General features: G+C 43.3%; 2 protein-coding genes across 2 annotated transcripts; one reads left to right on the top strand and one right to left on the bottom strand.

The window, feature by feature from the left end:
* Positions 1-1,774: 1,774 nt before the first annotated feature.
* On the bottom strand, positions 1,775-6,910 carry LOC124672713. The gene is made up of 3 exons (XM_047208895.1): positions 6,709-6,910; positions 5,111-5,460; positions 1,775-4,998 (listed from the first exon to the last, which is right to left on the bottom strand). Exons 1-3 carry the CDS (start codon positions 6,908-6,910, stop codon positions 2,026-2,028), a joined length of 3,525 nt encoding a protein of 1,174 aa, XP_047064851.1. The 3' UTR covers positions 1,775-2,025.
* A 312-nt stretch (positions 6,911-7,222) lies between these two features.
* On the top strand, positions 7,223-8,628 carry LOC124674312. The gene is made up of 2 exons (XM_047210350.1): positions 7,223-7,491; positions 8,141-8,628. The coding sequence occupies exons 1-2, from the start codon at positions 7,245-7,247 to the stop codon at positions 8,380-8,382; spliced, it is 489 nt and encodes a 162-aa protein (XP_047066306.1). The 5' UTR covers positions 7,223-7,244; the 3' UTR covers positions 8,383-8,628.
* Positions 8,629-16,396: the final 7,768 nt, after the last annotated feature.

The following is a 16,396-nucleotide window of genomic DNA, read 5'->3' as shown; positions in this document are numbered from 1 at the left end:
CTTCTTCATATTGATGTGGAAGTGGAACCATTCTTGTGCACTGCATTCAGAAGAATCTGACTTTTGGCAATTTCAGATTCAGAGTATAGAGTATTGGCGAATACGCATTCGCCTTATTTGCTCCACATAAATTTTCGAGGAATGCCACAGAAATCAAAAGCCTAGTGCACTAGTACACCTAAAGGTGCTAGTACACCCTATATGCCTCCAAGAAAAATTTGGAATTCTGCCGATCAAAGAGGTAGTAGAACCGACTAGACATATAGTAACAGCATATCTATACATGTGAATGCAGTGCAGCTGTGCAAGTATGCATTTTTGTAGGATTTGATATTATTTCATGCCATCGTCCATAACAAAACAACCAAGGTTCAATGCTGGATATGGCAATACCTGAAAATTCTGTGAACTGCTACACTTGTTCAATGGAGAAAGAATAAGAGTGTCATGGATCCGCTGCACTTGGACACTATCACTATGGCGAGGATGGCCAGGGAGTGGGCCTAGCCCTGTGTTAAATGCTGCTACCTTGTAGTGGAGCGCGGCTTCATCACTGGCCCATGATCAGGATTAGCCCATGTGCATGCATGCGTACACACACAATGGGTATCTTCCTCCCCAAAAAGCAGAAGAACACGGTGGGACATCAGGCAAACTAACATGTGTACAAACAATGCTGCTGTTCTTGTGTTTGCTCACGTCACATGGCGTGTTTCGAATAATTGGTGATTAGGGCATGTACAATGGTATGGTAGGGAAGACACGTCTTCTCTTAGCAATCCATGTCATAAATACAGAGAGGATGATAAATATAATCGGTACAATTCATTATCTCTTATTATCATCCCTTGCAATAAATAATAATTAATTATTTTTAGTAGGAATATGTGACTAAGGGAAGACAAATCGTACAATGGGAAAATGGGCTTCTCTTATTTTATAAGAGATTATCCCTTAGCTAAGGGGAAACAATCTTCTCTCTCTTCATTCTCTCTCTTCCAACTAAACAAAAATCTGACGTTGTAAGGAAAGGCTGACATCACCCCATTGTACGTGTCCTTACAGTGAAAATAGGTTTACTGGCTTACTTCTTTGACCAAAGGCAAAAATATCTACTCCCTCCATCCCAAAAAGAATGTGGCAGATTGGTCTAAATTTGGATGGTCTATACACTATCTTTTTTGGACGGAGGGAATATGTTGTGACATACCACTTGGGTTGCCCTCATGTCGCCATAGTGTGCATGAAGATGTATCATTGCACTATCTTTAGTACTTCCTCCGTCCCACGAAACATGTCGAAGGTTTATCAGGGAGTAGTGTTGCATCAGGTAATACATAAGTGTTACCTCCGTTCTGAATGAATTAATTGAGGTCTAGCTTTTGCCATATATCAAACTTAAAGTATGCTAATATCTACACCATTAAAAATATATATTATGCAAATATATAAAGTATACTAATCTAATAAAACTAATGTGTGTTGTGGGTGTTGATATGTTTTTTCTATAAACTTGTATTAGATTTAAAGATGTTTGACTTAGGACAAAGATAGAACCTCAATTAATTAGGAAGGGAGGCATTGAGATATAAGTTTTACCGCAAAATAAAAAGAGAGATATTGAAGAACTGCAAGATAATAACGAGTCTTTTTCTCGTTTGATCAGAATATGTGTTAGCCATCTTTCAATATGTGGATGACACAATTTCCTTGTTTGAAGATCAGCTTGAGAGTGCTCCTGTCATGAAGCTCATTCCTTTGAAATTTTGAACACTTAACTGGTTTAAAGATCATTTTCTAAGAGTAAAACTTTGCTGTTTACGTAAAGCTAAATGTTATAATATCTTTACACATAGGGCAGAAAAGCAAAGTGAGCCAGAGCTACCTTGTCTAGTTATTATATGTACAAACAACTGCATGGTTGTGGAAGAGAACACGTTGATCACTGTACAAGGCACACAAGGTAAGAACTTGGAAATAGTGCAGCTGAGGATACCATTCTCCTATCTCTTGACGAGTAGTACCCTAGATAAGGCTATCAGGATGTTCTCCACTGCTCCCTCCAACAAATGTTTCTGAAGTTTTTGGCAAATCACTGGTCAAGAACTCGTTTGCCGCAGAAGCATACAAGTCTGAAGGCTCTGCCAGATCAGCCACATCAGCAAAAGGCTTGTTCACTGAGGGAGTATATGTCCCTGAAGGGTTCGTCAGATCGGCCAAATCAACCAAGGGCTCGTTGGAAGCAGAAACATTTGCCTCTGATGGTACTGGTACATCAACTAAAGGCTTATCCATGTCAAAAGCATCATCATCTGAAGATGAGAATGTAGTGAACAAATGATCTGAACCAAAGCCAGCATCACTGTTAACATCCTCCTGATCAGAAATTGGCGCTTCAGAATCCGATGATTCACCAAGCAAGACTTCCAGAGAAGGGTTGCTCGCACTTGCTCTCTTGCCTACGAAAGACATGCCCAATATGTCATGCTCGCACTCATAAAGCAAGTCATAAACCTTTTGCAGCTGTGTCCCTGCAATTGGGGTTACATTAGAACTAGCTCCATCGCCCACATAAAGATCTGCCAAAAGATTTCCGGCCGCAGCATTCGCTGAACTGTTGCCTTTTGTAGAAGAAAGCCCACCGAATAATTCCATATTACTCGAATCTGACCACGAGTGTTCCACATTTGGTTTTTTGAAGCTTTCATTGGGGTCTGGGAACATGTTGCTATTTGCGTTCCATCCCTCCTTCCAATCAGGAAGCTCAAAGAATAATGAGTTCATCCCACCAGAAAGACTAATGCTGTCCTCTCTATTCTCCAAACCTTCATCCTCATCTGACAGGGTATCCATTGTACCTGTACCATGCCCGTTAGAAGCTGCATAGCTTGATGGTTCAAAGGTTGTCTCAATGGATATGTCCTCGCAAAATTTGCTGTCTCCCTCATCAACCTCTAAAGCTTTCTTCAATAGCGAAAGCTGAAAGGTTGGATTCTTCTGGCTTGCCTTGCTGTCACCACCTTCCAAGTTTATATTAGCTCCTGCCAATTTTCTCTGGAAGGACGGTATTGCAGTGCCATCATTACCACGGCATACCTCAGAAGTACCAGAGCTAGCACTCCTTGCTACCAGGAACTCTGCCAATGGTAAAGAAGGTCTTCCATTCACTTGAGCTATCTCATCAACAGATTCAAATATTGCAGGACGCTTTGCTTTCACCTGAGTTCTCTCGTCAACAGACCCCAAATGTGTAGGAAGCTGAGAAGGGTCATCCAGAGGTTCAGTGCTTATGACAAGCGGCATCGTGTCCGAATTAGGACCATTGTTCTGTCCATTTACCTGAGAGCAATCATCTACAGATCCTGTATCAGACTGTGAAAGAACATTCAGTGGTTCACTGCTAGCAAATGCCTTCTTGTCCGGATTGAGATCAATATTCTGTTCATTTACCTCAACATTGCCAACCAAGTTTGCCTTGGAAAGAGAAATGTGTGGAGCCACTTCAACCTCCTGAAAAGATATGGCTGCACCAATCTTATCTGCGTCAACTAAAGCACGGTGAAACTGTCCAACTGAGCCATCTTTAGTGGGTATCTCATTAACATGTTCATGAGCAAAGCAGGAAGTGGATGAATCAGCAAAATTCCCATCACTTAAATTACTGACAGTGCAAGCATCTGACTTTGAAAGTGATGTTCCTTTGGTTGAAGTGAGAAATGCCTCCAAGGCAGTCGCTAATGCACCATCAACAGAGACAGGAGTTTTGCCTCTGAAGCCGTCGTCAGTGCTTTTGCTCATAGTATCATAAGAATTTGTAAGAGCGTCATCAAGATCGCCAGCTTCTGCTTCTTTATCTTCCTCCACTTCATTGTCTTCATCATCACTAGCAAATTCAGGAACACTGATAACAAGACCAGGGGAAGTCTTACGTTCTTTCTCAGAAGGTAAAGGCCCATCATGAAGCTTTTCACATGTTAACCCGGGCTCATAGATGAAATCAGGGGCCTTAACAAGGAGCCTTGGCACGACATTAGGTCCACACAAGTTAACTGTATTATCATCTGCCACATCTGAACAACAGGACTCTTTTAAGGGGAACTCTGGTGCCTTGATAACCAAGCCTGGATGCATGTCTGTTACAGAAGCAGGAGTTTCAGAACTGCCATCATTATGTTCCTTTTCTTGTGAGTTAGTTGTATCAGACAAAACGTTTGGCGCTGACATTCTTGCAGACGAATCTCGTAAAGACTGAATCTCCACAGAGAATGAATCGAACTGCTGCTCCAATCGCTGAAGCCTTGCCTCAATGCTACTGAGGGGCCTCATCACTTTATCCTCAAACCTAGAGCAATATAACTCCACCTTGTCCACCTTAGATAGAAGAGTATCCAGCATTCTCTCAATACGATTGTGTGGAGTAACATTTTCGGTCATAACAGGATTATCATCCTGATTTGTATTTGATACCGTCTTGTCCTTTGCCGATGTCACTGGCATAGTTTCTGTTGTTTGTATAGGCAATGGAGGAGACTTGTGACCATTTAACAGGGATTCACGTTGGTTGCCATTTTCATCACATATCGTGCCACTATGCGCAGGTGGTAGTCTGCTTTCCAGCCCTGCTACGCCAAAATTTGAATCATTTGCACCATACAGTCCTGCTTCTTGCACAATGTTTCCACCTGGGATGCTATCTTTGAACGTACAACCTTCAGGAAGACGCTCTTTCAAGCCATCAGAAAAATATTTGTTGTCTATTTTGCAGTCCCTAGATTTGGAAATTTGCATAAGACCAGGAACAAGCATAGCCAACAAAGAACTACCTCCGATGTTTCCAGGATCTGCTGCAGAATCATCACTGGAAGACTCAACAGGATCAGCATATATGTAGATCTCGTCAATGTGCACTGAAGTCTTTGACTGAAGTGAGAGAAGACGGACAGTAAGAGATACACACGGGTTTGCATCAGTTATCTCAGCAGTTGCTTCGTAGTGCACCTGGGTTACACAGAAAAAACAGTAACATGTAAGCAGATAAGACATGTTTCTTTCACAGTGAGTAACCAAAAATTGAATGTTGATGAGAAAAATAAGAAGGATGAAGAAATACCAGAGTGTTTTTCTGGCAGCTTCCTATCACATTTCTTTCTTGAGATTCAGGTGTACTATTTCCAAGAGGAGACTCTGGAATTTTGACTTCAACCCAGCTATCCTCATCACTGCTACTGGTTAAACTTTTAGTCTCTTGTTCATGCTTTTCACCAGTTGCAGCATTACTACTACCCTGAGACATGCATTCTTGACCACAAGGAAGTGGTTCTTGAGCAGCAATTCCACAGCGTACAGTGCATAAATAATCTTTACTGGTATCCTTCTGGTCAGTTGAATAGTATATTTCATAAATCCGAGCTGTGCTTCGAACATATACTCTATGAATCTCGTACTTTCCCGTGAAATTAACTAAAGAAAAGAAATGGATTAGATGCAGTGATAATGAAATGGATTAGATACATTGATAATGAAATAGATAATTATTTGAGAATCACCAGTCAAATACTGCATATTTACAGAACAACATGGAGACCGGCAGGAAATTTGGCCATGAAAGAAACTATGGTGTACATATAATGAAATAGAGCCTGACTTCAAATTTTGAAGGCAAAAACAATGGATATACCACCGCTTAAATAGGAAGTGTACCCAGTGCCGAAAGCACCCACACGTTGTGAGGTCTGGGGAAGGGAATTTCTAGGAAGCCTTTCCCTTGCTTTTATGCAAAGAGGCTGATTCAAACCCAGGACCTCTAGGACACAAGTGGAGATACTCTACTACTGCTCCGGCCCGCCCTTCTCGCTGATTGAATAGAAGATGAGAAGTAGAAGTAATAATTCTCTACTTTGAGTTCCTAATAAAAGTTAGCTGTCAAAATTATGCCATCGGCACTACTCCCTCTGTTCAAACTTAATTGAAGTTCTAGCTTTCTCCTAACTCTTTCTTTAAGAATGACCAATTGTAGAGAAAATCTATCAATATCTACAGCACTGAATCAGGTTCATTAGATTCATCATAGAATATATTTTCATACTATACATATTTGAAGTTGTAGATATGAGCATATTTTTTGGACTTGGTTAAAATTAAAGATGTCCGACTTAAGACAAAGCTAGAACTACAACTTATTCAGAACAGAGGGAGTACTTAAGAAAGGGAACAGATCATGGGAATTTCAACATGATCTCAGTGTTGGGTGGGCTATTCACTGCGAAACAGCCAAACTAAAAATTACTTTGATAGAAGTGTAAGCTAAAGCTTTAGAGAGATAGCAGATATTTCCCTAGTGGTACCAAAGTATTTCTTACTGTGATCATGAGCAGACTAATACATACTATATGAAATACATTGATGGGACATCCAATTCTAATATGAGCTTGTGAACAGGAATTGGGCGTCTACAACATCGATATGATATTTCAATTTCAACCGACTCTGCACTGGAACTCAAACCGCGGTGGCCAGTTTGGGGTTGGCTCCTACTAGCCCGCTAGGGTTTAACCACCCATACACTGACTACCGCAACATAGAAATTCGACCAGCTCGTTGCATCTGCATCCTATCAGCGACATGGACCATGGAAACAACGCAATTCGCAATCAAACCTCGAAAATCCTTCCACTAGGCTAGAGCTTTCTAGGAGAAAAAATGACTCACAAGTAACTTCGCAGGGAGTTGGATCCTCGCCGCCGTCGGAGGGCGGGCGGGCAAGGGCTACGGCCGAGGGTGAGGTCTCGGCGTCGACCGCGGTCGTCTCGAACGACACGGCATCCTCGACCGCCGCACCTCCGGCTGGGGCCCAGGTGCTGGTCGCCGTCCATGGCCTCCCGGGCTCGCCTCCCGATCCCGATGCCGCCATCGCTCGCCGTTCCTGCCTCCCGCCGCGTGGGATCGGCGGTGGTCGCCTTGCTCACTTCCGAATTCCGTCAAGTGCTCCCTCTGTACGCGAATCTGGTGCGGGATCTCGTCTTTTTTTTTTTGCGAGACAAGTGCGGGATCTCATCTTACGGGCCCTGGAAGCAAAAGGTCGGTAATGGACGTAATAACGAGCCTAAAGCCAATGAGCCCATATGGCGCAAACTGTGGGCTTTTCGTGGTTCGGGCTTCTTGGCCCATTTCTAAATCGTTATCCACACCGCGAATGTTTTACCACCGCAGCCGCGGACGATGCTTCCCGAGCGCGGTCGGCAAGGATGCAGCTCCGCTACCTCCCGTTCGCCGCGAGCGCCGTGGCCGGAAGGAGCTTCGTCGCCGGTCGACCGGTGACGGGGAGGAAGATGCATCTATGTTACAACGCGGACAACTCCTCGCCGTCGCCGGAGAAGGAGGACCAGCCTGGCCGGGCAGAAGAGGCGCTGCGGCGGCTGGCGGAGCTCGACGCCCAGCTGGAGGGGCTGAAGGAGCCCACGATGAGGCCGCCGCCGCCCCCTCCTCCTCCGGGTAATCAATCGTTTCCTTCTCCAACCCCGTTCTCCTCGTGCCAAGTTGCCGCTCCGGTTTGCCATGTGGCCATACGCCCTTGTCATCCCCACCCCAAGTCGTCGAGAATTCATGATCGATCTTCATCAATCCCGGCCAATAATTGATTGGTTGATGTCGAGTTCTGCTGTAGTACATGTGAACTAGTGTATGTTCGCCCTTCGCGTGCTCTCTGAAATGATGTCAAAACAATAGTATGTGCGTCTGTCGGTCCTACTGAAACTTTAGTTCAGCACTTGAGCTGCCTAGCTAAGCTATTCAGATGAAGGGCTGGATCAGTCTTCAGACTGAAACATGAGATGAAACATCGTGAAGTCGTATGCAAATATCTGTTACCCTCGTCCCTAAACGTTTGACGAATGCTTCGATTGGTGGCACTAGCAATACAGTGCAGAATGCAGTTGAACTCATCTGTTCTAGGATGTTCTTTCGTAGCAACAATCTTTCGTAGCGACAGTGTCCTTGGTGTAAGTGAATACAGTAAAACTTACTTCACAATGTACAACAATCTTTCTAGTGTCTTCTCCTTCAAATTCTGCAACTGCTGATGACTACAACATTACTAACCCTGAAATTGCTTCGCATTCTGTTTCTGTCTGGCTTGGCACAGACCCTTTCCTGGAGCGGGATCTGATGATCCAGCGGGGAGGACCAAGCGAGGAGCTCCCAGAAATGACCCCGGAGTACGTAGCCTTCACAACCGCGGCGATTTTCATCTTCACCATCTTCACCAACGTCATGTTCAACCTGTACATCAAACCTTCCGTGGACGGCGTCGAGCAGGCGGTGAGAACCCAGAGAGTGCCTCTGGCTGACCCACGCTTCGAGCAGCCCGGCGATTCCAGTAGCTAGCTTAACTGTAATACAGTTTGGTACAGCAGGAGGGGATGTGATTCGCTAGCTAATTTAAATGGATCCTTTGTGTATCATAAAATTGGCTTTTGGTATTTAAGACCAACATGTGCTCTAAGCAAACCATGTTTTGCTGGCATTGAGGGTTTATTCATCATGGTGAGGTGTTGCTGACTGTTGCACATGCACGGGTGCATGGATATATAATAACCACATTTTTGGTATTAGCAGCTTCCTTCGGCTCAATGATGATCAATCAACCCAGATCAACGCAATGTTATCCTGGATCGAACATATCGGACCCAGCAATGCACTGCCAATTATATTAGTCTATCAGCAGTAATCATGGACGAGAAACTTCGGGAGTAAATTGCCTCTTGTTCAAAAGCAGATCAAGTAGCCTCTTCTTGCACTAATCAACCACATCGGGAAAATAATTGCTGAATAAACTGTTTGCAGCAACATGGTGGATATACGAAAATTCCAAAGCGCCGACATGGATGAGCTGCGAGCAATCGTCGCGTGACACGCGAGAGAAGCTCAGAAGCAGAGCAGCAAGGTACTCCCGTGGCAGGGGTCCCAAGGATCTACGATTACTAGTAGTTCTTTGGGTCTTTTCGATTTTCGTTTCTCTCTTTCTACTAGTATTTGCCTTATCTCTAAGCAAACCATGTTTTGCTGGCATTGAGGGTTTGTTCATCATGCATGCTGAGGTGTTGCACATGCACTGGTGCATGCCTCTGTACAGCATATAACCATATTTTGGTATTATCAGCTTCCTTCAACTCAATGATGATCAATCAACCCGGATCGAACAAATCAGACCCCAGTGATGTACTACTACTGATTATATCAGGCTATCAGCAGTAATCATGGACGAGAAACTTCGAGATTAAATTGCCCCATGTTTCAGGAAAGGAGAGTGTAAGTTGCCTCTTGTTTAAAAAGAGAGGTCAAGTTGCCTCTTCTTGCACTAATCAACCACAACGGGAAGAAAAAGGCTGAATGAACTGCTTGCAGCAACATTACCGATATAAGAAAATTCCAGAATGCCGACATGGATGAGCAGTGAGCAATTGTCGCGAGCAGCAAGGTACTCGCGTGGCAGCGGTCCCGGGCTCGATCGATCGCAGAGCAGCAAGATATCTTTTCAGGAGGTTGCAGTTCCTTTGGCTCTTTTCGATTTTCGTTTCTCTTCCGGATTATACTCTGCCGTTGCTAGCCTGTCGGCAGTTTCTTGGTTCCAGTAAAGATCACAGAGCTTTCTCGTTGGCTCTCGCTTTCGCTAAGCAATATTCTTGGTTGCTTTCCTACCGTAGATGGAGAGGATATAGATGTGACATGCGGTCTAAATTTAAATTTAAACATTGCGAAAAAATCTGAAAAAATCATGCATGTTCACAGCACATATTAAAATAACCCCTAAAAATTTCAGATCAAAATTCGAAACATACATCGAGAAAACAAAAAAGAGAAATCTCTCATGAATAGTTCCCGAATTCAAATCTGAGTTTCTCTGTAGACTATTCACATCTGAGTTTCTCTTTTTTGTTTCTCGATATATGTTTCGAATTTTGATATGAAATTTTTAGGGATTATCTTAATATGTGCCGTGAACATGCATGATTTTTTTTCAGATTTTTTCGCAATATTTAAATTTGAATTTAGACCGCATATCACCGTGTGACATGCAAAAGGTGCATGTCACCTGATCTGTGTCCAGATGGAGATGGAGCACAGTCCATCTTGGTTTGTCTCCTATTACATCACACTGCTCCCTCCATTTTTAGTTTTTCAAATTATATCTTTGATTTTGTTATATTTCCTGCTTTGTTTGTTAGACCTGGTTTCTACGTAGCTAGAAAATGGGTGGAACTTCAGGACGCGATTTTTTTTTTTGGCTCTCAGGTGTGCGTTGAAAACCGTTTTGAACAGTAAAATAAAAAATTAAAATAGGGCATAAATCATGCATATAGAGACTATATGTAGGCATGGGCATGCCAAGTTTGAACCTGAAATATAAAAGTGCATAGCCTATACAAAAATGATAAATTATACTATTTACAATATAAGAGCATCTCCAGCCGCGTCACCCAAAGAGATTTGGGGGACGCCGGACACTTAACCTATCCTATTCGCGCGCTCCAAAGGTCGCTTCGGTCCGGACGTGCCCCAAATATTGTATAGTGTCCCTAGTCCATCCCATGTGTATAGAGGCTCTATCAGGGACGCCGGACACGACTTTTGCACATGCACGGCTGCATGCATATATAATAACCATATTTTTTGGTATTAGCAGCTTCCTTCGGCTCAATGATGATATATCAATCCAGATCAACACAATGTTATCCTGGATGGAACATATCAAACCCTAATGATTCACCTTTTTGGAAGGATCCTTATGCATATTAAGAATGATTTTTTAAACCGGGGCTTCTTCAAATTGAGAAATGGGACGACTGTGAGGTTCTGGGAAGACGTTTGGATGGGGGATGCCCATTTGTGTCAACAATATCCGACAGTGTATAATATTGTTCAGCATAAAAAAATGTTCTAGTATCAACGGTATTTGCAACTACGCCTTTGAATATCTCGTTTAGAAGAGGTCTGAATGACAACAAATGGTTACAATGGTTGAATGTATATCAGCGGCTAATGACAATTACTTTGACTACCGAACCAGATTTGTTTGTTTGAAAACTCACGGATTCGGGTCTATTTTCAGTTAAGTCTATGTATCTTGATCTGATGAATGAACACACTTTTTTTCTTCATAAATATCTATGGAAGTTAAAGATTCCTTTGAAAATTAAGATATTTATGTGGTTCCTTAGTAACAAGGTGCTCCTTAGTAAAGATAATCTAGCTAAACGGAAGTGGAATGAATGTCAAAAATGTTGTTTTTGTGATTCTACTGAAACTGTTAATCAATTGTTCATTGGATGCCCTTTTGCAAAAATTATATGACGTATGGTTTATCTTTCATATAATATTTCTCCACCAGCTAATATTACTAATATATTTGGTAAATGGCTTAATGGTGTACGAAAGAACGATAAAGAGAAGATTCGTATTGGCATTTCTGCACTTTGTTGGTCTATTTGGAGGACTAGAGATGATATCATATTTAACAAATAAAGTGGAACTAATTTTTTGCAGGTTATCCGGCGCACTGCTCATTGGATTCAACAATGGATTTTTCTTCTCCCGCCGGAACAACGGGAGGATATGGTTACTGAATACACCCGGATGCTAGTGGTTGCTCAGGACTTCTTATTCCAGGCTACTGGATGGCAACATATTAATAGAATAGCAAATGGATAATCATTCTATGTGTTGCATTTTCTTATGGTCGATTCATGTGTCGATCTTAGCTTTTGCTTGATTGTAATACTAGATTCTTTGTGAACTTTTACTTAGTCATGTGCATCTTATTTATGCAGAAGTTAGGGCTATGCTCCCTTATCTAAAAAAGAACTTATCAGACCCAGCAATGCACTGCCAATTATAGTAGTCTATGAGCAGTAATCATGGACGAGAAACTTCGGGAGTAAATTGCCTCTTGTTCAAAACCAGATCAAGTAGCGTCTTCTTGCACTAATCAACCACATCGGGAAAATAATAGCTGTGTTTGCAGCAACATGGTGGATATACGAAAATTCAAAAACGCCGACATGGATGAGCTGCGAGCAATCGTCGCGTGACATGCGAGAGAAGCTCAGAAGCAGGTACTCCCGTGGCAGGGGTCCCAAGGATCTGCGATTACTAGTAGTTCTTTGGCTCTTTTCGATTTTCGTTTCTCTCTTTCTACTAGTACTAGTATTTGCCTTATCTCTTCCGGATTATATACTCTGTCCTTGCTAGCCTGTCGGCAGTTTCTTGGGTTTTTTAAACATCAAGCCGTAGCCCTGCCTTAATTAATAAGACCGTTGCCACTAAATTGATATAGGATGCTGAAAACTAGCTAACAGGAAACTAAAACTACAAGCAAGCAAAACATGAAAAGAAGTGAAATACAGCTTGAGCTCCGAGATAATTGTCCAGCCGATCCGACTAGAGAGACTGCGAAGCTGGTTAAGAATGCCGCCATTGAGGGACTCGCACCATCGTCAATCTCCAGAAGCCAAGCAAAGCCCAGGCACCATCCGTTTCCACCTCCAAAAAAACCTCCGTGCTTTCTCGCCCAGGATCGGAGGGCACCGTACCTGTCGGAGGTAGATCGCTCTCCCTGAGCACGCATGGATATTGGAAGTTACCGCTAGGGAGAAGGACTCCGAGCACTCGTGCGGTGATCCAGCATACCACTGCATTTTGTAGTATACAAGTCGTTGATATGACATTTATGAAGGGGCTTCTTCACAAATATCACATCCCTCGGAGTGGTACAACGAAACATTGCAAGTCATAACACTCCACATTATTATTACAAACAAGGTTCTTAACAACTTGGTATTCTCACAGGTCCGATGAGAATACCCTAAGATCTTACTCACTAAAGTATCATTACAACTACGAACTAAAAAGTAGATATGACGAGCTCAGCAACTTATTTAAATAAGTCACTACGCTGCTCGGTAACGATATGTCTACGGTAGGTCTTTACTCCTCCGCCTCCATGTCATCTGCTCCGTAGACTATCCCATAGTTCACGTCTTCAACTCCTCCAGAAAGATCTGACTCCTCGTAGAACAACTCATACTCTCCTTCTGGTGCTCCGGTGTAGGCCTCCTCTTCGGTGTCACAGTCTAGCAAGGGGGTCGAAAGAAAGTGTGTACAGAGGTACTCAGTAAGTTCAAAAGAAAAGGTGTGTGATGCACTAGCTACGACCATTGATCAAAAAATCTCAGGTCAATGAATGTTTCGCAACATTTTTTCAAAAGGTTTATTTTATTCTGAAAACTATGCCCGCCAGTCTTCACAGGTTGACTAGAACTTCACGGAGTTCCTTTCCTTCCGCGTTCGCAGTTCCCTTCCCGGAACAGGGAGTGTGAAAGGACACGGATGTCGCCTAGAGGGGGGGGGTGAATAGGCGATTTAAAACTTTTACGAGATGGGCTTAACAAATGCGGAATAAAACTAGCGTTTACTTTGTCAAGCCCAAAGCCTATATACTATTGTTCACCTATGTGCACCAACAACTTATTCTAAGCAATGGTTCACCTATGTGCACCAACAACTTATGCTAAGCAATACAAGCAAGTATGTGATAGCAAGATATATATAACTTCAAGCACGATGGCTATCACAAGGTAAAGTGCATAAGTAAAGAGCTCGGGTATAGAGATAACCGAGGCACGCGGAGACGATGATTTATCCCGGAGTTCACACTCTTGCGAGTGCTAATCTCCGGTGGAGAGGTGCGGTTGCTTAGTGCTCCCGAACGCCACAAGAGGCTCACCTTGAGGTGTGGTTGCTCGATGCACACCAACGCCACAAAGGCCTCACCCCAAGATGCGGTACTCACACCACACACCGAACGCCACGAAGGCGCCTCACCTAAATCTCCGGTGACCCTCGCCACAAAGGCCTAGGTCACGGTTCCACTAAGGGATTTCCTTCGAGGCGGAAACCGGGCCTTACACAAAGATTGGGGCACACATCCACAACTTAATTGGAGGCTCCCAACAAATCGCCACAAAGGCGTAGAATCCGTCTAGGGTTCCAAGAACCCAAGAGTAACAACCTTCTTGCTTTCACCACCACGAATCACCGTGGAGAACTCAAACCGATGCACCAAATGCAATGGCAAGAACACCACAAAGATGCTCAAGTCCTTCTCTCTCAAATTCCAACAAAGCTACAAAAGCTATTGGGGGAATAAGAGAGGAAGAACAAAAGAAGAACACAAAGTTCCCCAAGATCTAGATCCCAAAGATTCACTCACAAAGAGATGATTTGGTTTGGTCAAAGTGTGGATCTAGATCCCCTCAATCTTTCTCTCAAATAGATGCAAGAATCATGGGAAGGGGAGAGAGATCTCAAGCTCACAAAAAGTCAATCAACAATGGAGGTGAGAGGCTTGAGAGAGAGGAGGAAGAAGAAGGAGCAAGCCAAGAAAGATGGGGGAGCAAGACTTAAAAAGCAGGCCACCAGATTTCTGCCCGTTGGGGCTGCCGCGCGCGAGGAAGGGGGGACCGGTAGTACCGGCCAGGTTGGGCCGGTACTACCGGCCAGAGTAGGCAGCAGGCGGCGGAGGTGGTGTGCTTGCGGCCGGGGAGGGGAGGCCGGAGCCTCCGGCCGTGGTACCGGCTGAGGTACCGCCGGGGCTCCAAACTCCCCTGGCAACCATCTGTGGCACACATGCCACTTCCGGTACCTCGGGCGGTACCGAGCCCGGAGGCTCCGGCCATGGTGAGGCCGGTGGTACCGCCCGTGCCTCCGGCGGCAGCCCCTCCTCCCCTTTTTCTTTCTTTTACTTTTCTTCTTTCTTTTAAACTCAAATATGGAAATGCGAATATCTTGAGATTGAAGAATCAGAACGAGATGAAACTAATTTTGTTGGAAAGAGGACAACAAGAGCTACCCAACAAAAAGTGGAAATATGGAAATCAGTGGGGGGCGATTTTCTATGATTTTTAGAGGTGCAATACCTCAACATGAGAAACCGAGAAAATCACCAAACTCGAAAACGCAACAAGTGATCTATGCAAAATCCGTTTTCGATGAACTAGAGCTTGTCATGAGAATAAGCACAAGCTCTAAAACATCACATGGATAATACCCAAATAACAACCAAGAAAGGTGATGCAAGAAAGCAAAGGTTTGAGCTCTCTCCGAACGATACGATCGAGTTACTCACTCGAGAGCCCTCTTGATAGTACGGCAACTAAACTATAAACCGGTCTCCAACTACACTATGAGACCGGTGAGAAAGAAACCCTATCAAGAGCAAACCTTAACCTTGCGCGTTCTACTTGAGCTTGATGATGATGGTCTTGACCGCAACAAGATGGAACGCCTTTCTTGATTGTGCTTGCTTGACGAAGTCTTGTAGATTGCTCCCCCATAATCCCCCATGGGAGAGTTTCTTCTTCGGCGCACCTTCTCAAATCCATGAACACCATATGGATAGCAAGCTTCAAGCATATGATCTCTTCGAGTTGGCTCATCTTGAACTTGAACTTCATTTCTTCATTCTTCATCATGTTGATGTCTTGAGATAACTTGAGGGCTCATTTCATCTTCATCTTCAAGACATACTTGACACTTGATATCCTTCATCAATTTCTTCTTATTGCAACCTTGAAGCCAACATATGGTTCAAGCATTGCCTATGGACAACTCCTACAAGTATAACTTAATGCAAACTTTAGTCCATAGGGATTGTCATTAATTACCAAAACCACACATGGGGGCTCCATGCACTTTCAATCTCCCCCATTTTGGTAATTGATGACAATCTCTTTGCGAGGGTTTATATGAGGAATTGAAGTAACAAATAAGTCGAATATATAGAGCAAACTCCCCCATAATATATGCATGTGTGAATGATCTTGACTTTCATTGCATATATTGGCATTCAAAGCCTAGTGGAGTTTCCTCTAAATATTCAACTATGCAAAGCAACAAGATGCAATGCAATAAAGGCAAGATGCAATGCAATAAAGGCACATGCTTAAGCACAAAGCAAAGACATAACCAAATTCCCTTAAACCCTCCAAACTTCTCCCCCATTGGCACCAATTGCCGAAATGGGTGAAAATTTTAGAAGGCCAATATAGTGAGAGTTCCTCCATAGCATGTGCATTTCTCATAATTTGAGTGGAATCAAATGCACATATCCAATGACGAATATTCGGAAGGAATCACACTATAGATAGGATCAAAGATTGCAAAAAGATAACAAAGTCAAGAAGCTTCAACAAATGAAGCAAGCAACCAAATGAACCACAAGGAAGATACCAAAAGAAAGATAGATATTATGATAAGATCAAGAAGGTTGCTCTAAATAATATGAGGAAGCTCCCCAAGGTTTGTGCACAAAACAAGACAATTTGCATTGGAGTATAAAGTG

Source organism: Lolium rigidum, chromosome 7, assembly GCF_022539505.1.
Source record: "Lolium rigidum isolate FL_2022 chromosome 7, APGP_CSIRO_Lrig_0.1, whole genome shotgun sequence".
Classification (NCBI taxonomy): Eukaryota; Viridiplantae; Streptophyta; class Magnoliopsida; order Poales; family Poaceae; genus Lolium; species Lolium rigidum.
Note: the sequence above shows the minus strand (reverse complement) of the source record. Positions and strands in the feature narration are given on the sequence as shown.